Source organism: Nesoenas mayeri (assembly GCF_963082525.1).
Source record: "Nesoenas mayeri genome assembly, chromosome: 2".
Classification (NCBI taxonomy): Eukaryota; Metazoa; Chordata; class Aves; order Columbiformes; family Columbidae; genus Nesoenas; species Nesoenas mayeri.
In genome coordinates this window covers 64,180,781-64,205,311 of record NC_137543.1, presented here as the reverse complement: position 1 = coordinate 64,205,311, position 24,531 = coordinate 64,180,781, and the positions used below count along the sequence as shown (strand labels likewise).

Genomic DNA, 24,531 nt, shown 5'->3' with positions numbered 1-24,531 from the left:
TAACGCAAAGCAGCCTTAATTTCAGATTAGATTAATTCTAAACCCAGAGATCCATAGTAAGTAAGCAGAAGAGAGCTCAGCAACAAAGTAGAAGAGACAACCATGTCCTGGGGTGCATCCAGCACAGCATTGCCAGCCAGGCGAGGGAGGTGATTGTCCTGCTCTGCTCTGCACTGGTGCAGCCTCACCTGGAGCACTGGGTGCAGTTCTGGTGCCACAGGATAAAAAGGATATAAAAGGATATAAAGCTACTAGAGAGTGTCCAGAGGAGGACCACGAAGTTGGTGAAGGGTTTGGAGAGGAAGCCGTATGAGGAGCAGCTAAAGTCACTGGGTTTGTTCAGCCTGGAGAAGAGAAGACTGAGGGGAGACCTCATGGGGCCACAGCTTCCTCACAAAGGGAGGAGAAGGGGCAGGCACTGAGCTCTTCTCTCTGGTGACCAATGACAGAACCAGAGGGAATAGCAGGAAGATGTGTCAGGAGAGGTTTAGGTTGGACATGAGGAAAAGGTTCTTCCCCCAGAGGGTGGTGGAGCACTGGAACAGGCTCCCCAGGGAGGTGTCACGGCCCCAAGCCTGACAGCGTTCAAGAAGAAACTGGACAATGCCCTCAGACACATGGTGTGAACTGTGGGGTTGTCACATGCAGGGACAGGAGTTGGACTCGATGATCCTTGTGGGTCCCTTCCAACCCAGAACATACCGTGATTCTATAAGTGAGAAGCACTAAGCAGTCAAGAGCCTGTTGTGAATTCCTTATACCTTATGACTGCTGACTTAGATATGAATATCAAGGAGGCGAACAGCAGCTTCCAACATAAGTGAACTCCAGCAGAGAGCATTTTAAGAAGTTAACAGAAACTGGGCTGGACAACAAAAAGTCTAAACCCAAGCAGGTTCAAGGCACTCCAGCCCTTTCCTGCTCTAACACGCCACGTTTAAATGGAATCAAGTTTTTATGCCTTGATCCAAGGAGGATTTCCTTTTCTAGGACAGAGTAGCATATTATTTCCTTCCCTCAAATAAAGGCAGCAGAAGTAGGTCTTCTGAACTTAACTTGATCAAGCAATGCCAGCATTGAGTGCTGGTCAAACAACAAGGGAGAAATAAAAAAAAAAGTACCATAATAGTTCACTCCAAGGCTACCTTTACGCTAAGACTCAGGAAATGGATGTCAGAAGTTTTATTATAACTAGAGGGGGAGCATTTTTCTTTAATAATCTGCACAACTAAAGTTACTCAGGTGTGTCTCCAGCAGACCTAGTCTCAGACACATTGCATAGTCAAAAGATGAAGTCATCATCAGGGCAAAAACCAGTCTAGCCACCAAAGACAGAGGCTTTTCTCCCACTCAGCTACTTCACAGCAAACATCTGATATCCCTGAACAAAGGAGAACATAGCCAACCACCACTGCAAGCAGCAGGCTCCTCAAGAAGAGGCGAGACAAGGACCACAAACTACATACACAGTAATGAAGATCCCTGCAAAAGACTGAGGTGCTGAGCTGTGTAACTGCATTACGTCACCGACACCTCCAAGGGTTTAAGGAACACTAACACAAGTCCGCCTCAGAGCTTCAAAACAGGACACGTTGCTCTCTCCTGTGTCAGAAGTGCATCCCAGCCACACAGACTCACAACAATTAATGGCTGGTTAATGGTCAGAATTGCTTCCCAAAACCAAATGCATAGCACAATGAGTTTACACGAGGCGTGTGCCATCGAGGACACGGCATCCGTAGTTCAGACTAGGTTTTACTTATTGACTATTCACCTCAGTCAATAATGCTCCATCCTCTCCCATCTTAGGCAACTTCAAATGTTTAGGGGAAGAGGAAGCCATATGTTGTTCTTTCTTCCATTCTCCTAAAAAAATGACTTGCAGCTTTGGGGTTTCAGTTTTAACAGTAAGCAGTAGTCATACAGATGGTGTCAGGAATTGCAGCGGTGAGATCGTAATCCAAGGACAACAGCATTGCACAAGTTTATTCACATTTTCCAGTCTGCCAGGCATTTGTTACTTGAGCCAAATGGTAGACTTGGACTTCAGAGGGTCAGAATAGCACACCTCTTTAGATCAAGCATGTTTGAAAGCAAAGTCACCAGACACATGGAGGGCAAAGGGTGAGGAGATCCACCTCCAAGAAAATAGCAGACCGCACCATGAGATCTCTATTATAGCAAATATCTAAACTGTGTTGTTTTGGAACAAAAATTACCAGTGGGATTTAGAAGATGACAGAGAAGCTAACGTGTTCTTCTCTCCATACACTTAGACACAGCTAAGAAATTTGCTCAGCCAGAAACTGGCTGCAGGTGAATTGTAGCACATACAGGACATACAACACCAATTCCTCCTGCACCTTGCCAACTTAACATAAGCAGCACCTACGAGGAAAGTGAGCACTTCACTTCTAGTGGGCCAAATCTTTCTCACCCTACCCTTTTATACCCTGTTCTAGAGAAAAGCACACCTCTTCTTCCCCCACTTTTTGTTTGAATTTCTCTTGTTCATCTTACTAACCATTTGAATCTGGGCAAAATACTCTAAAACTGAAAAAAACCAAACAAACAAAACATACACTTACGGCAAAAGTTACATGTACATTCCTAAATAGCTCTGTGGGAGCACACAGCAGCAGAGGAAGACTCCTACCATGTACCACTTGTACAGGAGTTTGATATGCAGGGGCTGGGAAAGCACCTCAAGAGACCATTTAACGCGATTCTCTACAGCAGGACAAAAATCAATTATCTTCCAGGAAGGGAGAGCCAGCAAGATGATGAGAAAAGGGCTCCTGGCAACTTTCAATGACAGTGTGAAAGGCTGTTATAAAAAATATCAATAAAACCCCCACCAAATCCACTGGAATGGAACACAGAAGCACCACCACACATCTCCACTGCCATGTGGGGGGTCTGCAGCCACAAAAGGATGAAATTCAGTGTGTCCTGCTATACCACCACACTAAAGCTAGCTCTGCATGACCAAGTAGTTTGGCCCACTTGAAGCAATACATAAGGCAATGATATAGAAGGTCCCAGACTAAAGGTTTACAAGGCTTCTACTTCAGACCAGGTATCCTGCCACAGACCAAACACCCAGAACATCATAAGTGGGGCAGGCTTTGGTAATGCAGCATCTGGTTTTGTTTTAGGTAGAAGGAACCCAGCTTGCACACCTTGACGCTGCTTTGCAATGCCAGCCACCACACAGGGCAGGAAGAGGGGCAGAAATTAGGAGGTTTACTTCAAAGTGCCCCCCTGATCCAAATCAAAACATGAAAAGCAGACATAGCTTTCTTCCAATGCCTTTAACCTACACCAGTGTCAGGCCTATTTTATCCTTCCTCAACTAATTTGTTTAATTTGGGGTGGGGGGGAACAGAAGGGAAGTTTCCTAAGCCTCTTTGCCTTCCCACTGCTCACACCTCTGGACCTTTCTTTACTGAGATGAAGGTTTAATGGCCAAAAAAGGACACAGCACATTAAATAGATGCTCTACCGGGGCCAAATTGCTTCTCAGGTGCCAGTTGTGCTAGTTCTATTGATGAATACACCTTGCTACATTTGTCATTGCAGCATGTTTTTCTGAGGTGTTTTCTAGTTTGCCATTGACCACACGGGACAAAACTATTGACTTAAAGAGCAGCTTTTACAGCTACATTTAAAGTGGCCTCCTCTACTTGCAGCATTGCTTATGAAGTGGCTCAGGGCTGGGAGTGGTGAGGGAGGAGGAAGATGCTGCAGGGAGATGTCCATGACTCAGGCTAGGTGCTGCTGGAACAGGATGGAATCAGTGGCTGGGAAGCAACAGCCAGGGCAAGGACACTGACACCGAGCGTCCAGATGAGATCCCTTACTCTGCCAACTCAGTTCCCCAGCTGAGGAACCTCCCCCCCAAAAAAGAGCACTACCACTGGCTTGCACCAGGCTTCTGGGATGCTGCTGTGCAGAGCTGTGGGACAAGAAAAGCTGCATGCTTTGCTAGGCTGCAGAGTCTGAAAGCACGATTTGGCCCTATACAATAAGCTCTCTTTAAAAGAGATTGTAACTTGTGGGAAGCTTTGGCAGAGAATATAAATTCCTCCCCCCCTTTTACATGCCTCTAAAAAGCTTCAAGCAATAGTCAAAACACTCCCAAGACTTTCAGTTGCTGTCTCAGCTTAATACAGGACCATATACTTTTTTCCCCTCCCACATGCATGTCCTCCTCAGTTTTCCAAAGATCCACCTTTGCCAGTACGAAGACAAGCATGGGTTACGCTTCTGGCAACTGAGGGAAAAGGCTGCACAAACCACACAGCGGATCTGCAGCAACTCCTCGCAGCACAAAAGAACGCTTGGGAAAGGAGAGAGGAAGGCACAAGGGGAACAGTGTGCTTTCCTCCACATTGAAGATACTGAGTGGGAGTGTTTTTGTTCATTTCAAGGGCAAAACCCAATAAATTCTTATTAGCATGCATACTATAATTCAAAGTCTTACAAGCCTCAGTGCAATAGCAATGTGAACAACATTGCCAAGCAAAGAACTGCTGTACTGTAGAAAACTAGGTATAAGTGGAAAAACGAATAAGTTTTCATCCTCTTCAGAAGCGGTTTTACCTCAACACACTGACATTTCATTTCCTTCATCGCCCCAGTCACTGATGCTCTTAAGGCTGATGGCAACTGCCTGTATCACTCTCCCCAGCTGCCTCAGGAAGCCATGGCCAGGGTAACCTGCTACGTGCAAAAGAGGGATTAAAATCAAGCTAGGAAAACACTGTGAATAACAAAGCCAAACCCCTGTGCTTTCAGGAGGGTTTGCTTGTCTGCCCTCAAACTGCAGCCTTCCTCAGTCCTGCTCCTCACAGAGCCACTCAGATTTCAGTGAGGCCACCTTTCCTTTTAGTCCCCATGGCTGTGAGTCACCATTGAAGGACTGAGGTTAGCCTCTGGAAACCACCGATTTTCTTCCTTCTGTAATGCTTGGTGATAGAGCCCATAGAAAGTTTCAAAGAAAAATCTGACCCCGGAGGGCATGCATTTGTTGGCTGTCTCCTAGCAACCCTTTTTGGTGCAGAGATACCTGTATTAACACTACTAAAAAACTGTTCACACTACATATCCTAGAAAAACTGAGGTGCAGTAGAGCAAGTACTTGCTTATAGTATAGTGAATACCTGGTGCTAGCCACACACTTTAATTCCCATCCTCCACTTCCTCTCCCTGAAAGAGGGAATAGCACAGGGGGAAAAAAAACAAAACAAAGGAAAACACACACCTAGTTCTGTTAGTTTACCCCAGTGCACCAAGGCCAAGGGCACTGCTCTCCTGTCAGTGGTGGACAGCTGCTCTTCCAGGCTGCTCTGGACACTGGGCATAGGAATCCAAGCTTGGCACTGTGCAAACCCAACTATGTGTCTTCTGGAGCAAAACCAGTTCATGTCCTGCCAACAGAGCACAGAGGCAGCCAAAACGCAACTGCCTGTACCAGTGTCCATGCAAGCCAGCCCTTAGATACTCAGTCTGCTTGTGTTTTCAGGTTGAAGTTTTTTTCCTGAGTAACTATGAAAACTAGACAACTTGCAGGAGCACCTCAGAAGTTGACCACAGGCTCTAGAAACCAGGGCTTTGTAAATAAAAATGTCCAGCATTGCCAAAGCTAAATAAAGCATCTGAAGTTTACCTAACCAGGAGTATGTTAACTACGACATACTTTTCTCAGAAATCACTGTTTTGTTCTTTGAAGTTACAAGCAACAGCATGCGCCACAGTGCTGTCTCCCCAGCCTGGATGAAAGATTTATCCTCTGCTACTTTAATTTTCTACTTCTTGAGTTTTTCCTTGAAAGTCTCCACCCCCAGTGCTGCATTCCCATCTATCCACCCCCAAGCACTTGGACTAAATTAAGGCAAAAATCAAAGCCAGCTGATTATTTATTAAACAAACAGGATACATTTTGCCTTTGGTAGAATCGAGCACTCCTGGTAGCTGTAGACTTTAAACTTTACTTTGGGGGGACTAGAGGGAAGGAAGGAAGGAAGCTGTGTTTCACTTTAGAAGAGCACACTGAGAAGCAGTTATTTTACTTAAAAGCCATCTGCCTGTAAAATGAAACTGTACACGCATCTAAGACTTAACAAGCTATAAACAAGCATCAATAGCAACACTCATATTTCAGTGATAATAGCCAGCTTTGATCACATTTCTTTAGACTACACTCCCCTTCAAACCATTTTCAACTCTCTCAACTCCTGTCAAACCCATCTCCCACATCTGCAAATTAAAGGAAGAACAGAAATTGCAATTAATGCAGGTGCAGGGAGGGAGGCTAGTCTGCTTTGTTTCTGTGCCAAAAGCTTTACCAGAATGCGGAGAAGTCCCTAGCAAACAGGGGACAGCAACACAGACAAATGAAAAAAAGCCTCAATTATGTACATGGAAAGGCATTCCTAAACTTTTCCAGAGAAATTCTGAATATTTTGTTTCCTGTGAGAAAATGAACATTTGCCTAGAAGTCTCCTAATCAGGAAACAGAGACATCAGGTATTTCTAGAATGCTAATGAATGTATAGAAAAGAGCAGGGATTATCTGCTGCCTGCCTCAGCTGACACTATTGACTCCCAGTATCTGAACTCCCTCTTGCTTTTATTCAAGTCACATTTTGCAGAAAAATCTTTTGCATGAAAACAAAACAATACATCAAGTCAGTTCCCAAATGGATACAGAGAGCAATATGTGGAGCTACAGGAAGACAAAGCTTAGAAGCCACTAGCATCAGGGATTGTTTTCTTCTTCTGGTTTGGGAAAAAAGAAAACATATCCAAGACAAGAATGTGCAATAAAATCAGATTAAGGAATGTTAGTCACTCCTGGCTTCCCCTCAAAACAGAAGTCAAAGACTTTCCGCCATTCATTCACAAGATGTCTAAACAATGAGTCCTGCTGAAAGAATAGAGAAAAAAAAATTAAAAGAGAGAAAAGTGAAAGGAGGCAAAGAAGGTTGCTCTTCTTAACCTATGAATCAGCTCCCAAAAGTTCTTTTCCTTCATTCGTGTGCTAGAAGCCAAAGCAATCCCTGCAGCATCAGCAGGCCCTGTGGTCAGGGCTGGGTCCCAGCCAGCCAAGAGTGCAAATACAGTATTAAATGCATTCATACTTTCCCACTGAGGCAAACCCTGAAAAGCCTAACCACCGCTCCATCCTCTGTGCTGCCTCTTTGCAGTTAAACCTCCTGATATTGCTCCTAAACAAAAATGTCTTGACTCTTCCATCCAGGTTTACATGAGGAAGAAGCTGAGGGTCACAGGCTGGAACAGCAGAGAAGAGCAGGCACATTGCTGCAAACGTGTCCACTCTTCTCATTTGGCTTCAGTACTCAGTGGCTTTGCCATTGCGATTTGGCATCCACTTACACAAACACCAGTGCGGTTCTCGGAGAAAGGATGGTTGTAATTGAAACCACCAAAAATAACCATTGGCATACAACACTTGTTATTTAGCACAGACCCCCTTCAGCAGTTTTCATGGTCACGATTCAGCACAGTGGCAACACTCCAAAATAAGGTCTCTTCCTCCATGTTCTGCAAAGGGACCATGGAACTGCACAGAGCAGTCTAAGAGAGGACCTCATGCCCCAGAAGCTTCACGAGTTTACCACCACACTGCATCCCAACCACAAGAGAAAATACAGACCAATGCAGCTGCAGACAGAATTTTGCTAAGACTTCACAAAGGCTCTCCAAGGGACCCCCTTCCCCAAAGCAAAATGGACCTGGGCTGCTATTCCCAGCAGCTGATGTGTCAAATAACTTCATTATGAAACACTTACTTAAGACTGGGGTTGTTATTTAAGAAGCCAGTATCTCACCTGCCTCACAAAGATAATGCAGGTACATGAGACAACACACCCAGAACATGTCTCATCTCTTCACTTACAGAAGTGATGTCCTCTGAAGCAGCTTTTCCGTGACTTTTTCACATGTCACACTAGTGAAGGAAATTTTACCCTACTTCTGCTGAGATAATAAAGCCAGACACATAACATCTCCCAGGAGCTGCAGAGGCTAGTGAATGTACAAAAGAAAAGCTGGGGTTTTTTTGTTCATTTGTTTTAATTAAGATAATTTCAACTGAAAATGCTTTATCTCAAAAAGGATCTGTCTGAAAAAGTTACTGAATGACTATATGAGCTGATGTTTCTCTCCAAATTTTGACATGCAGAGAACAGCATGGAGTAGCATATGCCCTAGACTTCTCATAAACATATCTCAATTTAAAAAGATTGTAAGCCACACCATTTCAAAATGGCTGAAATGAAAATCCCTTCCTTCCTATAAGTCTGTGCTTAAACTTCAGGTACAAGTTACCATATTTAGCATTTCTAGAGGGATGCAAACAGAGATGACCACGAGGAAGATGGCTGTGGTTGCAGACTTCCCTTTAAATACCTTCTTTTGAAACAGAAAAGCACATTATGCCTGAAGAAGTTGTTTACCAGGTGCCCATTTACACATCCATTGGGCAAGTGAGCTCCCACAGACATGAGGGTTTGTGTCCTGCACGGGTTGTGTCAGATCCTCTGAGTATCAGACACAACCACCCTCATATATGAGGACTCAATCTTCTAAACTCATTTGGAGGAACAATTCTGCTCCTTGGAGTCTTAATAGAGTTTGAATTGAATCTGGCACCTCAGCTTTGAATCTCATGGTCCTCCAAAGGTCCTGGGCTGCTGCCTTTTCAGACTGTTACTGGTCATTGCCCCCTTGGGAGGGCTAGGAAATCATGGTACAAATAATAAGCAGCAGAGCACAGCAGCTGTATCATGCTGGTGTATGGACAGATAATGAGAGAAAATGACAGAGAGGAAAGAACTTTTTTAAAAATGGTAGAACTATGCATCTGACAGTTTTTCTTTAATCAAAGTAAACCACTCAGAAATGTATATGTGTGTTCTGAGCAGACTGCTCATCATAACTATTTTAAAGCCATTAGCTGGCAACTATTTCCCAGCTGATTTAGGTGTCCAGTTGAAGGTGCACTAGACAACACACCCAAATTCTTTAGTTCTTTTCTCCCTCACTTTATAATTAAAAATAAGTGGCATGGGATCTAATTTTCTTAAAAACACTCGATGACTTTTTTCATCAAGAAAAGCTCATGAGGCCAGTGCAAAGGCTGTTCACCTAGCTCTTAGTGGGATCATAAAGAGCTATACATATAACTTGACCATCACAAAAGTAAAAAAATGAAAGCTTACCCACCTTCAACTGTTGAGAAAGCAGAATTATTGCAAAAGCTCACATGGCTTTATCATGGAAACAATTACATTATTCATGAGAGGCTAGCAGCAGTGACTGTGCCACCACACTGACAGATGCACACACACTTGTGTGAACTAGTAGCTTGGTAATCATCAACCTCCTGCTCTTGTTCTGAAAGAAACACCACTCAGAACAGTGAAAGGCTCTCCACAGAAGCAGTACAATGCAAGAAAATTCAGGGGCTGTGTTTCAGTAGCTCAGTTCTTCCACACCTTACAGCAGAACTTGTCTTATTGTACTGACATCCAAGCTGCCAAGAATTGATGTTGAGATTTAGATGAACATATCAAGTATAGATAAGTATTACATGCAGCTACTCTGTTTCTTCCAAGGGCCAATATTCTCAGTGCCATTGAGAGCTACTGTTTTTGCAAAGTGTTTTCAGGCCAACTGGCTGCAAACACTAAACGCTATAAATAGTTATATTGATTATTTGTTTTAAAATTATTTATGTTTTAACTACATTTTAAAAGTCTTGAGGCAAAAGATCTAGGAAGTGAGATTTTGCAGATAGAGTGTGTGAATTTGGAACCCAAGTCCTTTTTAAAATCAGTGAGATTTTGTCCTCTCCCTTCCCCCCGCCATTTCTTTCACCATCTTTCCTATAGATGTTTATGGTTTCCTGTGTGTTCTCTCTTCCTCTGCTTTTTGAATTGTACAAAAACTTTCTGTTTGTGAGTTGGTAAGTTCTGGAAGAAAACTCATCAATATGAAGATGGCAATCTCAGAACCATAAGATCCCCCTCTTGCAAGTTAGTGAAGCAGACAAGCGCACAGTTTCAAGTTGTGTGCCATGTGAGCCCAAAGAGGCACAGATTGCATCTGCACAGAGACAAGACTTCCCCTTCAATCCTGGCATCTGCGCTAGCGCTCTGCACCAAAGCACGCCGCTCCGGCTATTCACGCGTTGGATCGGCTTGCAAATCCCACCTGCATACACTGTAGCCAAGCACCACATTCAAGAGGAGAGGGATTCATCCACTGCATTGAATAACAAGCATTCCTGATTTATTTTAGGCTGCGTGAAAGCTAATAACATAAGCAAATATTATGTTTTCTTTGAAACAGTACAAACACTAAGAGTCAGGAACCACGTCTGAGCAAGACAGCAGGAAGCAAATCTGAGCAAGGGATTCCAGGGCTGCATGGCATGGAGCGCGAGCATGTCCTGCTCTGTAAGCCACGCCAGTCCACATGAGCTCACACAGTGCCATCACGTAAGAGAGATGTGAGGCTGTGCCAGAGTCTTTGTGCACCTCACAGGCACAGGACTGTAGCAAGCTGCCTTTACAAACCTTCGGACTTCAGCACAACCCCAGAAACACCTCTAGCAGAGCTCTCTCCTCAGCAAGGTTGCAACTTCTCCTTGTTATTTCTACATGCCAGCAAGTCTCCAGCCATACATGTTGCTGACACTGACTTGCCTTGTAGTGCCAGGAGGTCTTTAAGGCATAGAGAGCTGGTTTGCTGGAATTGCTCAGTTCATGCCAGTTGCAAAAGAGCCACCATGGGAGGGTACCATTTGGCAAGTGCTAGTAAGCAGCCTAGCTAACCAGCTTACACTAGCAGGGAAACAATTTCCTCTCATGGTTGCTGCTGATGCACATACAGAAGTTATCTTCTTCACGCCTCTCTCCTTCAGCTCTCTTGGGACATTCACATGAAACCAAAGTGTTCTGAGACAGAGACAATAACATTTCTGAAGACAGATGGAACTAGTGGATCTGATTTTCCAAGATAAGCACAACACACCCATAAACCAGACCAACAAGACTCAAGAGCATGCTACCCACACACTGTATGACACTCATCAGGGTAGAAAGGCATCCGCACCACAGTGCAGCTCCAATACTTCCTCGTGATGCAATATGGCTCTGGGAACTCAGGATGCAGCTGGTGAAAGGAAGGGTGTGGAACACAGCCACCTCTTACCAAATTAACTGGGACCAACTGAGGTACAGTGCTAGGAAAAAAAAAAAGAACAACAACAACAACAAAAAAAAAACCACCCAAAAAACAACAACAACAAAAACCAACCAAACAAAAAACAAAAAAAAAAAACCCAAAACAAAACAACAACAACAAACCCACAAAACAACAACAACCAAAAAACCCCACAAAAACAACAACAAAAAAATGCTTAGGGAAATATTCCTGTCCAGATTTACTCCAGGTATCCAGAGGTAAGACAAGTTAGTTCCAGGGATGCTCTCTACATGGTCTTGGGTCCAAGACTGGTGAAGCTCACTGTAAGACAGGCCTTTGTGTATATCTCCAACAACACCCTACCCTCTTGCTCGCCACCACTGTGCACTTCCCAGACCTGATGCAGATGACACGTACCCTCACTGAGGGTCATCTGAGCAGAGGAAGCCAAGTTTGTTGTAGCAAGCTGTTTCCTGTGATCTGCAACCCATGGGCTGGCTCCTGTGGCCAAGCTGCTTCTGGGAACGTTTCAGGGAGGGGAGATGGGTTTTGAGGTACTGCCAAGCCACTTCACCCACAGCAGCACATGTTAAATCACAGTGTATATCCAGTCTGCAGCTTCTCCCAGTGCTTCTTCTCTTGTCTCTGTCCCTTCTAGACGATATGGCATGCCTGAGATGAGCTTAAATACCTCCCCCTACCCCACCGTGCCCTGTAGTGCTCGTACAACAGAGACTGGCATACAGCAATGAATGATCTCCAACACAGAGCCTGTATTACAAATCCACAGGTACCACACTTCTTCATTAAGCTGTATGTCCCCTATAAGGGGACTGAAAAATTGTGCGTGTGGCAGGTGGAAGTGTGCTATGGTATGGTAGCCAAATACATCAAGGAGGGAGAAATTAAACCCTGCTTAAAGCAAAATACTTCACAGGCCAGTGCTCTTCCTGGGTGAAGGATGGGACCCTTCAGGGCAGCCTGCTGCTATTCAATCTCTCTCTTTCAGTGCAAGAAATGTTAACACACCAAACTCTAGACTGTGACAAGAGCTGCCAGGTAATGCTGTCACATAGCCTTTGAAGTCAGCCAAAAACACAGGGAGGGGGAAATTGCGCAACACTTTCACCAGCACCTTTGCATCCACAAGCAAAACGCAACAGACTCAAACAGAAGACTGAAGTTAAACAAAAAAGTTTCCTGTTTTTCATTGTCATTGCCCAGTGCAGGCACAGATACCTTGTAGAGGTCAGAAAGGCAGCAGTCACACAATTAACTGAAATCAACTAAAAAAAACCCCAAAAAACTAATCTGATCTGCCTCTGGGCTTGGCCTATTTACACAAGAAGAGGTGTTAGCTACATCTAGTGAAAATCATGACCAGAACTAGCATTTTCAGTCGCCCTCGCAAATGTAAAGCTCACTAGCAAATACAACAGTAGCACTGTCTGTCCCTCAATTATTGTCTGTCCAGAGGAAACCCTCGGGATACAACCTTTCAGGTACTAGAAGCTGATAAATGGAGACATCATGTGGTTACCCACATGGAAAACTCCCTCATGAGGCAACCTAATGGATGAAGCAGCAGCTTTTCACCCATAGCATAGGATCCAAGTTCAGTTTAACACTGGAAACAAGAACCTCACATTTTGTGAGACGTACAGGTAAAACCCATCATGAAGAGGTCATGCTTTAGAGGCAAATTCAGGCTCGAGGAGTGATCCTGTACCAGGATTTGATGCATAAACGTTAAGTTAGCTCCCTGTACGCTACTCTCCCCCCTCTCTAAGGCATAAGTTTTAAAAGTAACAAGCACATTGCACAAGTGTTCAGGGCACTTTTAAGTGACTGAGGAGTCACTCCTCCTGCTATTGATACAATTTGTCTCAGCAAAGAACTGCTCTGAAACAAAAATTTTTAAAACATCTTGTTGCATACTATACTTCAAATGTGCTCTACTTTTATTTTTCCTCTCTACAAAGGATTAGACATGCTAGAATTATGCAGCTTTAAGGAATGCAAGCTTAGGGAACTCTATTTTTTCTCGTTGCTAGCCGCAAAACCACTACCCCTGGACTTACTTACGAACTCTATTACAAAGCATTCATTTATTCATTCAGATCTTTTACAGTTTGGGGGGAATTCTTTCTGAAACATTATGGTTTTCTGGTTAGTACTGTGTTTCTTCCTGCCCTTTACTCACGCCAGCTGCACTTAAAACTGGACCTTAGTAAGTACACAAAAGCAAAAATGTAAAGATTACATTATTTTGTAAACAAGGTCACTGCATCTGCTGCATACATACTACTAAAATTGCCAAATTGCTTGGCAGAATGAAAACTAAGCAGCAGTAAAGCAGCTAATAGAGTGAACAAACCGGTTGCCATTGGCGTCTAAGTCGAGGTCATAACTGACAGACCTCCTCTTATCACACCTCGGTGGTATTCATGGATGAGGAAAGCAGCTTTAGGCCTTTTCAAATCCTCAGCTAGTAGCTCAGCATTAGAAGAAACAGTTGTGTTCACCTACAGCGGCTGCGGAGGCAGAAATGCCGTGTCGGAGCTCGCCGCTGCCAGCAGCTGGGTATCCTCAGAGTGCCCTCCACCAACTCTGCTGGATTCCAGCTCCCCAGCTTCCACAGACACCAGGAAGTACAAGACTCCTTATTCACATGTAAATACAAATTAAATAAACATTCTCTTTCAAAAATTTCACAATGTTTGTTTAGTTTTAAAAAAAATTCTCAACTCCTCCATTGTTTCTAATGCAAAGGGATAACCAGAGGAGAAAACAAATTGGTCTAAGACCCATGGTAACAGGCTGGTTTTCCTCACTAATTGCTGTTTCCGTATCTGCTGTGTCACTGCTGCTCCACCCCACAGGTGCCAACGTTCTTCCAAGCCTTCTTCTAGCCCTTGCAGTAAAACACGCACCAGTGTGCTTCTACCCAACACACACTCTCCTGCCCCACAAGCAACAGCCTTGCAGGGCAATTAAAAAACTAAGGCAAAGAATAAAAGCTGAGAGCTGAATGGAAGAAAAAGCAATAAATGAAAGACACAGAACAGGAAAAATAAAAGAAAATTAAGAGAGGGGAGGATATGAGTGGTGTAGAAGTTGTTCATATGAAGTTTTTAGGGGTCACTTAATGTCAGCATATGGCAGGGGACTGAAAAGCATGAACAGCAGTGTTCTAGGTTAATAGTTTCCTTAATATTCCCACAGGATTCTTTGCTAATCTAAACATAGCGCAGAGGAAAAAATAAGATCCAAGCAGATCATCATCAGGGGCAGGTTCAAGAATGAGTTCTTTCAGCCTTCCCCAGACTGCTTTCTCTCTTGGAGTGGAAAAATATCCAGAGTTCTTACGCAGTACTAATGCTGACACTCACATTTAAATTTGGAGCATACAATCCCAACAACACAGGGAGTCTGAAAACAAAAGAAGAGTTTTCAGTCACTTAGAAAAATATGGTTTGAGTTGAGTTATATTTGTCGAGTTATATTTGAGTTAATTTTTCAATGCCTACTACAAACAACTAGCAGAAACATCCTTCACTGCATGCTTGCCTTCAGTGTGAGAGTCTGATTTAGTTGTCATAAACCCTTTACTGTACTTAAGTAGTTTAGATTACTTCATACATTTAGCAGAAAGCCTATTCTTGAAGGCCTGAATCTTGAGTTTGTATTTGCATTACGCTATCTACCCTCCCTCACTACATGGAAGCTTACTTTGAGCTTTGTGAGGTCTCTTCAGGTAAAATCTGGTGTCAAAGAAGAGACTCTCAAGTGCAATTCTTTATTATCTGCATGTTGTACTTGTTTCCATCACTTACAGAAGGGAAATGACAGCTAAGCACAACAGGAAAAAACCTGAGCCATGAGCAGGAAACAGAATCTCTTGTTTTGACTACTAAGGTAAGGAAAGATAAATAGTGGAAAATTCCCTCATAGGGACCTTAACAGATGTGGATAATTCAACAATTCACCACTGTTTTTATACAGTCAAGCCACCTGTTAAGAGTAGCTTCACTATCTTACACAAAAAGAGTCAGATCAAGGAGGAAAACATGAATAGTTTTACTTGAGACTATATTTTAGCAGACTTAATTGGGGGGGTGTTCTTTGCTTTTCTAAGTACCATCAGAGCAGCAATCTGCAACTGTAGGACAATGAACAGGAGTTTGGAGGGAGAGAAGAGAGTGGTTATTTGCTTGTTTTTATGTGGGTTACCAGCTAAAGCAAAGCATGGAGTTGAGCAGAGGTTCCTATTAAAGGCTACAAGAGTGTCACTGTAAACAAGTCTCTTTCATCTAAATTCAGCAGAACATGTGGTGCTGGTACCAGCTTGATACAATTTTTAAGAAGCATCAACTGTTGAAGTCTGGTTTCTATTATTAATATATTTGATTATTTGTTTTTATTGTTAAGTTATTAAACTTTGAAACTGAAACCAAATCCCATGCACGTTTAACACAGAAGTGCAAAAAGCGTTTGTTGCCAATGACAGAACAACAGTGGTAGCATTTTTGCCAGGCTTCTGTTCCACATTTACTGTGTACTGCAACTATTAATATTTATGCAGCACATATTTCTACAACAGTTCTCACTACCATATATTGACCAGCTCTACAAAGCCCATCTATAGGCTATGCTGTTTCCAAACGCTTTCCTCTCCTTTTCACTGAAAATTCTTCCTTATCAGGTGTTCTGGCTGCAAGTAAAGTACTGGTGATGAAAATCAAATAGCCTTATACTCTACAAATGGAGTTTCCAACAGCCTCGTGTTAGCTCTGCTCAGCCACCAGGTATCACTAATGGTGCCAGCAACAAAATCCAAGGCTGCTTTGTGTTTATGTCTGACAAGACAGATAAAACATAATGTTTTTAAAGATGTTTAATAAAGTAGTTGAAAGATAACGATTACCCAGTCTCATCATTTGCACATGAAAGGTGGAGCGGAGAAGTTACAGTAATTTGTTGCCAGACTTCAGTGGAACAAACAGCTGCATTTTACTTATCTTCAGATATCAAAGGACTTGAGTGGGACAAAGATTACTTGGCTTGACAAGCATTCAAAGACCCCTCCAGCTCAAAAACAGAGATGTTTCTGAGGAAAATCATGAAAGGATTAAATTTAAGCCTAGCAGCAATTCCTATTACACCGGCATGAATTCTACCACCATCCCCTAATCTTGTCAAAGCTAAGACAAGATGCTTTGCCACCTTTTCAAGTACTGTGGTGTTGGACATTTGCAAAGGCCACAAGCAGACAAGTGTTTCCTCCTAAGAAGCAGAGGCTTCACAGCAGTGTTAAGACACTTTAAATCTGCTGTGCTCCTGCCCTTCCTGTGCTAGCTCCTCACTCAAATGACTAGTTTTCTGCCAAAGAGCTGGCTCAGAGATCAGCCACCCATACATGAGCAGATAAACTGACAACTTCAAGTTACCTTCTCTGCACCCTTTATTTTATTCCCTCAGTCTTATACAAGACCATTGTGAAAATCTGCACAGCTCAACCAAGACTAAGACCAGAAGCAGCCCAGTGTTCTCCCTCAACACATGCTGCAACCTGCTTTATTATTTAATGTATCAGATATCTTTAACAAGAACAGCAAAAAAAGTCACATCGTTCTTGTTTGGAAATAAATTTTGAGAAGGTGAAGTCGATGCTTGTGCTGTAAAATAAACAGGATGGTTACTGAAGAATCAAAAAGAAAATGTGAAAGACTTCAATTCTAACTTTTCCAACTGTGCCCACTCTAGAGGGCTGAGCAGACAGTTAAAGATTTTATGAAGCTGGAAATGGGTTTCATTTTAGTTGCTGCCTCAAAGCCAGTTTTTGTGTTTAACACACATGGTTATACAGCCAACCAGCACTCCTGGGGATTATCTGCTTAGAGTATGAAAGACAATAAAACAACCCACCATCAGTTTTTCTGTCAGACTTGGGCATGATTCCCATTAGCATATTTTTATTTTAAAACTCTGTGTGATTGCTATGATTTTATAACACAAGAAGGCTAAGCACAGATATTAGTACTTTGAGCAGAACAGAACTTTGCCAGGTAAATAACAAATTGCAGAGTTATGAACTACTTCTTAACATACTGAAATATGATGCATGGCACAGCAGTTTATATACATTAGCTGCTGCATGCAGTTGAGGAAAAACAGCATTTTCTAATCTTTAATTTAATGTAAATTAAAACAGGCCAAATCCAAAACCCAACCAGGTAAATGCACATTTTCCCTGTTGATTTTGGATCAACTTTAAGTGAGAAGTAATGGTAGGACAGCAGCTCTAAGCACTCAAGGAGAAAAGAAACAACTGGTGTTCAGTATTGGTTTACTGTTACAGTAATGGACTATTAAAATCCAACTACAAAAGATTAGATGCTTATAACAAGTTTTTGAAGGTAATACTTAATGGCTTTTTACTCACTATCAGTTTTCCAGACCCCAAAATGCAAGACAATACAGGTATCACAAGACAGCAGTCTTCTCCAGCTTCAGGCCACCTCAGTTAACAGCTGCAGTTCATTTGTGGCATTTACTAAATTATGGAAGGCCCTGTTCCAGTTAGCTGTAGAGTGTGGTTTAGGGTTATTTGCTGTTAGAATGTTTTTCCACTTCTTCAGGTTTTTTGCCTTTTACGTTCCTGCAAGAAGTGTGATATTTGACAAGGATATGTTGAAATATAGATTCAGCATCTGGCACTCCAGCATTTCACCTGTCTCCTACACTTACCATGAAACTATTTAAACATTGAGCAAGCTTTCAAATTAATTTTATTGAGGGAAAGATTGTGAATTTTATCTAGAATCTGCTTTAGGATTGACAAAGTGGCCCCACATTCATTAATTAAATTTTATGGAAGTTGCTTAGGAGCAACAGTAATACAACTGCTGATTCACAGGAGCAGCAGCTGTACTCACACAACAGCAACAAGCACAATCACAGTCCCTACTGACACCCTATGTCTTGTCAAGATTGTCTGAATATTTGAGTAAATTTTTTATTTCTCGAAACTCCAGCTCCTTCTCCTTGAGAATCATTCTGCTGAGGGACACATTTTCCATCAACATAACAGATTTACAGGAACAAAGCCACTTGCTGAAACTCAGGCAAAACAAACAGAGGCCCAAAACCTCAAACCACCATCAGGACACACCTCCAGTTGTGATGGGGACAAAATGAAAAGGCTTCCGAGAAGTATAGTTCATTTGACTGCAGTCTGTGGTCAAGACAAGGCCTGACAGGCTGCTCACCACATCTCTCATCTCCTTTACTACTTGAGCTGCAGCAGATTTTCTGTTACTGTCCATTACTATGGAAACCCTAAACAGTGGTAGGAAGTGAAGCTCAGGTCATCAGCAGCTTCCATCACTTCTCCCAGAATCAGAATCATTATTCTGGATTTACAGTGGTGTGCTCAGTTAGCATTAGAGCCAAATATCATTCCACTCCCTATGCTTGCTGTACTTCAGCATCTTGGTACTGGATATACCTCTTTTCCTTAGGGAAAAAAAAAAAAAAAGTGCTGCACAGAGTACTTACAAGGTTATCAGCATGTTCATTCTGCAACACTTCCCAAGTTTCTGAACTTCCCAGGTTAAACACACTGTAGCAGGTAACCCAAGCAAAAGACGATAGATCTTGAAATATCTGTTACCTGGTAGACCTCCACTTACATACTTATGCCCCAGTTGCAAAGTTCAAGGAGTCATTTCAGGCACATTTACAATGCAAAAGTCATTATAATTCTGCTATTTATTCCATTCTATTTAAGAGTCTCCAATACCCCCTGGCTTGAACACACACTCTGCCTCTGCAAGACAGGCATTAAAGCAAGATCTGATAACATCATTTCATTTAATTGTACAAGGAAAAATGTAATGCATTCACAGTATGTAATACCAACTCATTTCAGTTTTTCTGTTCTTTGTTTCTGCCTGAATTCATAGCTTACACTTAAACATTTTTGCAGTATTCAAAAGACTGTCTCAAGTGCTGTAGTTTAAATCAGACACAGAATAAATGAAGTCTTGAAAAAACAATGACAAACTGCATCATCAGCTAAGCCCCTCCTTTATGCAGGTCTTGGCTGCAGTACAAGAGTTCAGTTATTATGGAGCAACTCAAACACATCCATAATTCCTTGCATTGTTCTAAGGTCTCTGGGACATCCATTCCTTCCCCAGCAGCAGGCACCTTCCATAGAGTTCTGGATATGTCTGATATCAGTTAAAGCCAAGTGAGTAAATTCCTGGGCTCAAAGCATCAACCGATAAGTCACAACTGTGCTAATGAAGTCAAAAGAGCCACATCAGTTTACAACACAGGACACGACCCATACTGGCACCCTGGGAAAACAAGCCAAAGCAAAACCGATGTTTCTTTTTCTAGCCTGGTTCTCCAATTAGGATACATACTGTCAGCAGATGGATCACTATGAGCTATAAAACTTTGTCATAGCTGAGTTTACTCAAACATAACCTGAAAACGCCCCAGAGCCTTCAAGACTCCAAAAAGTATGAACAGTAATTGTTGCAAGCACACTGGGAATGGCAATTCAGGTCCTTAGTAAAAAGCCTGGCTAACAAGCATTGACATCTCCCGCCTGAGCAGCTAACTGCAATCCTGAAAAATCTAGGGCTCTGGAGACTTGAACAAAATGTAGGAAGCAGAATAAGGCATCCATCCAATACCTGGATACCAATCTGGCATGCGAGAGCCCAAACGGCATGCACAAGGCTTACCTCTAGGGACAAGCAAGGGATGTGCTTTCAAACTGAGAAAGTGCAAGACTAAGTTCAGATAAAAAACAACTAGGCAAACAAACAAACAAAAAGAATCAGACTAGCAAATTGTTGCTTGATTATAGTGCAAAAAGTTACCTGTTTTGCCACACTGGGAACAAATATTTAAGCTGTTTCAACATGACTGTATAATTCACTTGATGAGAGAAAGGATAACCCAGATATAAACTGGGAGAACAGATGACTAATCATGCAGTTGATAAACAGTTTGTTGTGACAGAAAAAGACCTGAACTTCAACTATCCAGTCTTTCCATGCCTGCACACTTTTGCTCAGTTCTCTCAAACCAAACCTACTCTACAACACTCAGAGAACAACCTTTGGCAGCCACCTCCCAGGACTTCTCCTACTGAAGGACAGTGATCCCTGACCCAAGAGGCTAGAGAGCCCATGCTCTGCAGTGTCCTTCAAAGTCACAGAAGAGGACTGACCTCATACTTGTATCCCTGTCAGCATCATTTCCTGACTCTGAAGTCAGAGTTCAGGGTATGAGCTGAAGCACTGCAGGCACACAAGATTCCCCTGGATGGCACAATGATTTCTTTGTGCTAGTCACCATGTTCTCTGGTGCAGGTCTCCAGCAGAAGGATCAGCATTGCTCCATCACCCCACTCTGAAGACAGGGAAAACTGCCGAGGTATGATGAAGCAAAAGAAGAAGAGACAAAAAAATATTTCAATAACTCCTCTTTAGAGTTGAGGGGAACGATTTCCAAAGGCTTCTTCTCAGAAAAGGAAATGCACATGATTGTTTAGGACTGTTCACAAGTATGAACCTCAAACATTAACCCCAGGAATCTCTTATTAAAGGTGTCATTAATCAAAGGGATGGGCCAGGATTTACTGTTCCTTTCAGCTTTATAGAAGGAGCGCACAAGAATGTGTGTTGGGAAGGCTTTCAAGCTTTGCCACATGTGAGGAGGCATGGGCCTGTCTTCCCTCTTGTATAAGCTTCCTTACTTGTCAGCAGGATTCTTTCCACTGTGCAACAGGTAATAGAAAAGCATTTTAAAATACTGAACTTTTCCATTAAGGTTACAAGTTATTAACCTCCACAACTAGTATACTTGTCCTACTGAAGAAGAGGGAGCATTTTTTTCTACCCACAGTCAACAGTTCTCTCTCATTTGCCTTTTTCTGTGGTCAGCATTTCAGTGGCAACCCCAAATCCCAACGCAAAGTCAGGGATACTCAGTGACTTCAGCAGTCTGCCCAAGCAGAGCCAGGACAGCTGCATTTGGAACAAGACTGATCCAGAGACACGAATAAACTCGAACTGATGCAGGCATGACAAAGTCATGAAAGCAATTTCTTATGACCTGACCCACCATCAACATTCACAAGCCCCAACAAGCATTACAGGAAGGTGACTTAATAGGAGGAGACTTAATAGGACTTGTCATCCACCTTCACCTTTTCTGCACAAGAAGGGAGAGCTAGCAACCAAAGTTCTCTCCCACAGATACTTCCACTCATCTGACAGACATACAAAGAAAATAAACTGCTCTAGACCCTTTTCTCCATTGCCTCCTTGAACACTTAGTTCCATGTAAAAGAAGCTGGCAGATAACGTTCTCTGAATGGCGAGGGCCACACAGCCCTGGATGTATCTGACAACACCAAATCGAACTACACACTGTACCAGCTCATACCAATGTACAGGTTGAAGCCTGCTCCTAAATCCTCATCAGTGCAAATGCCCCCACACAGCCGAGAGCCCAGACCAAAAAAAAGCTACATGACTGCTCAAAGTTTCAGATCAAGACTCTGCTATTGACAAGCCCTGTGCTATAAATCCCTACATGACTGAAAGAACTGTGGAGGTATGTTAACAGAGTGTTAGGTTCACCTGGCATTTAAGGAGCTCTGTGGCAAAGACACCCTGTTATAAAAACCAGTCTTCATCTGAGGCAACTGCCAAACATAGTCTTTAAGAAGGTGGTTTCAGATATCTGCAACAAGAGCTTGATGGCCATTTAAACCTGACATCATCCTGACATTTGGGAAATTCTGCCTTACATTTGCTTGATGATTCAAAACGGGAAAATTCAACACTCCTTAGAGTAAGGACAGAGAGTAGAATCATCATTTGTCTGTCTGCCAGGTCAGCATAGTCAAATAAGACCTAATTTGTGACAGAGGTTTGTTGGTTTTTTTTTTTTACCTACATATCTGTGCACATTCACACGCTATACAGGCATGAATCATTTGGGTATGACACTGACTTACCAAGATGGATAGATAAGATTTCTAAATGTGAAGTAGTAGTACAACACTAGGAACCCCTCCCTCCTCACGGTTCCCTCAAAAAAAATGGAGTGGTGCAGCTGACATGCTCAAGTGATGACACAGTATAAGCAGCACAAGGTACCTTCCCCTGGGAAAAGAAGTGGCTCATGGTGATTCTCAGCATGTTATCCTTCAAACACCTCACAGGTAACGATGCAGGCCCTCTGCCTGCCCTGAAGTCATGACATTCCTGCAAGTTGTAATGAAGTGCCTGAGAGGAGGAGCAAAAGGGCTCCTAGGTCCCTCTTACAGCATTTCAGCCGTTAAAAGGAGACCACAAATCCACTCTTCATCTTGCCCCAGCACACCTGAAGGCACCAAAATGAAATTGTACCTTACCTTGTCTTTGTATAAAAACCCTGAGCAGTGGATGAGCACTTGAAACAGCCTTGAAGAAGTTGTCATCATTGTTAATAGGGAGAAGGTCTCCATGCATGTCAGCATATCCAATCATCACTTCCAGGTTGGCTATATGATGAATGTGAAGAATTAGTTTGTAGAAGTCTTCAAACTTTCCTGGCTTGTAGCGATCCAGGGAGAACCTTCTGAACTCTGCCCCAAACTGCAAGAGAAAACAAAGAGAGCGTCTGCTGTCAAACATCAACACAGCCCAATGCTCCAGCTCGGCATTTGAACATAGTGTGCGTCACCTCTCTTTCTATGATCAATATAGTCACATATCGGTGCTTTCAAGTCTACAAATTACTTTTTAGGTCTTCACATTAGAATATAACCATGGCTACCAAGACACCACCCTAGCTGACAAGAAATATGCTGAAGAGGAAAGACCCATCACATCAGGAGAAATGCAGGAGCTGAATAAAGCAGCCCAATCTGCTCCCCATGTAACAACCAGTGCAACTGAGAAAAGGTGACAGGTGACAGTCATAGGTGACTGTGTTCCCAGAGGTCCAGAGGCACCCATTTGCTGACTTAACACACCCTCTAAAGAGGTGTGCTGGTTATTAGGGGCTCACATCAGGGATGTCACTGAGAGACTACCAAGCCTCATACAGTCAACTGACTGTTATCCATTGCTGTTGCTTCACACGGGCACCAGTGATACAGCCAGGAGCAGTCTGAGGAGTATCAAGAGGGACTACAGAGCCCTGGGAGCAGCCAAGAGGGAGTCTGGAGCACAGGTAGTTTTGTCATCAATCCTCCTGGTCAAAGGGAAGGGACTTGAAAGGGCCAGTCATATCTGGAGTATCAACAAATGGTTATGGGACTGGTGCCACAGCCAGGGGTTTGGCTGCATAGACCATGGGACTCGCCTTGAAAAACCTGGTCTACTGAGGGCTGATGGGGTCCATCTGTCAGAGAAGGAGAAGATCATCTTCAGTCATAGGCTTGCCAAGCTGATGAAGAGGGCTTTAAACTAAAGTTGCTGGGAGGCCAGGCAGAGGGAAGGAAGGGAACCTCAGTCCATCCCACTCCTACCAGTTTATTGCCAGTGGCAGCAACAGATGCCCAGAGCCTGGAGATGCATCACAGGTCAGCAGGAAAGCACCTGAAGAGCAGCACAAAGAAATTCCAGCCAGGAAGTCAGCTTCATCAGGAGCCCAACTCAAACACCTCTGTGCAAACACATGTAGCATGGGGAGTAAACAAGAAGAGTTAGAGACGTCCACATTCCTGCATGGCTGTTACTGGCATCATGGAGATGTGGCAGGATGGCTCCTGTGACTGAAGTGCTGGAATGGAAGGATATAGGCTCTTTAGGAGGGACAGGTAGGGAAAATGAAGTTGAGGGGGTCATCCTTTACATCAATGACCGACTGGAGTGCATGGATGAGGAGCTGACCAAGAGCTATGGGTCAGGATTAAAGGGAAGACAGAGAGAGTGACATTATAGTGTGGGTTTGCTACAGGCCATCCAACAAGGAAGATCAAGCAGACGAGGCACTCTATAAACAGACAGGAGCAGCCTTATGTCCACAAGCCCTGGTCCTCATGGGGGAAGGGATGCCATCCAGAAGGACCTTGACAGGCTTAAGAGGTGGGCCCATGCAAACCTCATGAAGTTCAACAAGGCCAAGTGCAAGGTCCTGCATCTGGGTCAGGGCAATTCCAAGCACAAATACAAGCTGAGTGGAGAATGGATTAAGAACAGACCTCAGGAGGAGGACTTCAGGGTGTTGGTTGACGAGAAGCTCAACATGACCCAGCAATGCACACCTGCA

The 24,531-nt window shown here is 43.2% G+C and overlaps 1 protein-coding gene across 1 annotated transcript in view; it reads right to left on the bottom strand.

Annotated features, from left to right (window-relative positions):
* PARD6G (par-6 family cell polarity regulator gamma) overlaps positions 1 to 24,531 on the bottom strand; it is a gene marked incomplete at its 5' end in the record, with an annotated part of 68,453 nt that overhangs the window by 30,606 nt on the left and 13,316 nt on the right. The window contains one exon of the mRNA XM_080339527.1: positions 22,688 to 22,910. Within this exon, the coding sequence (XP_080195653.1) occupies positions 22,688 to 22,910 (223 nt within the window). The remainder of the gene's footprint in view (positions 1 to 22,687; positions 22,911 to 24,531) is intronic.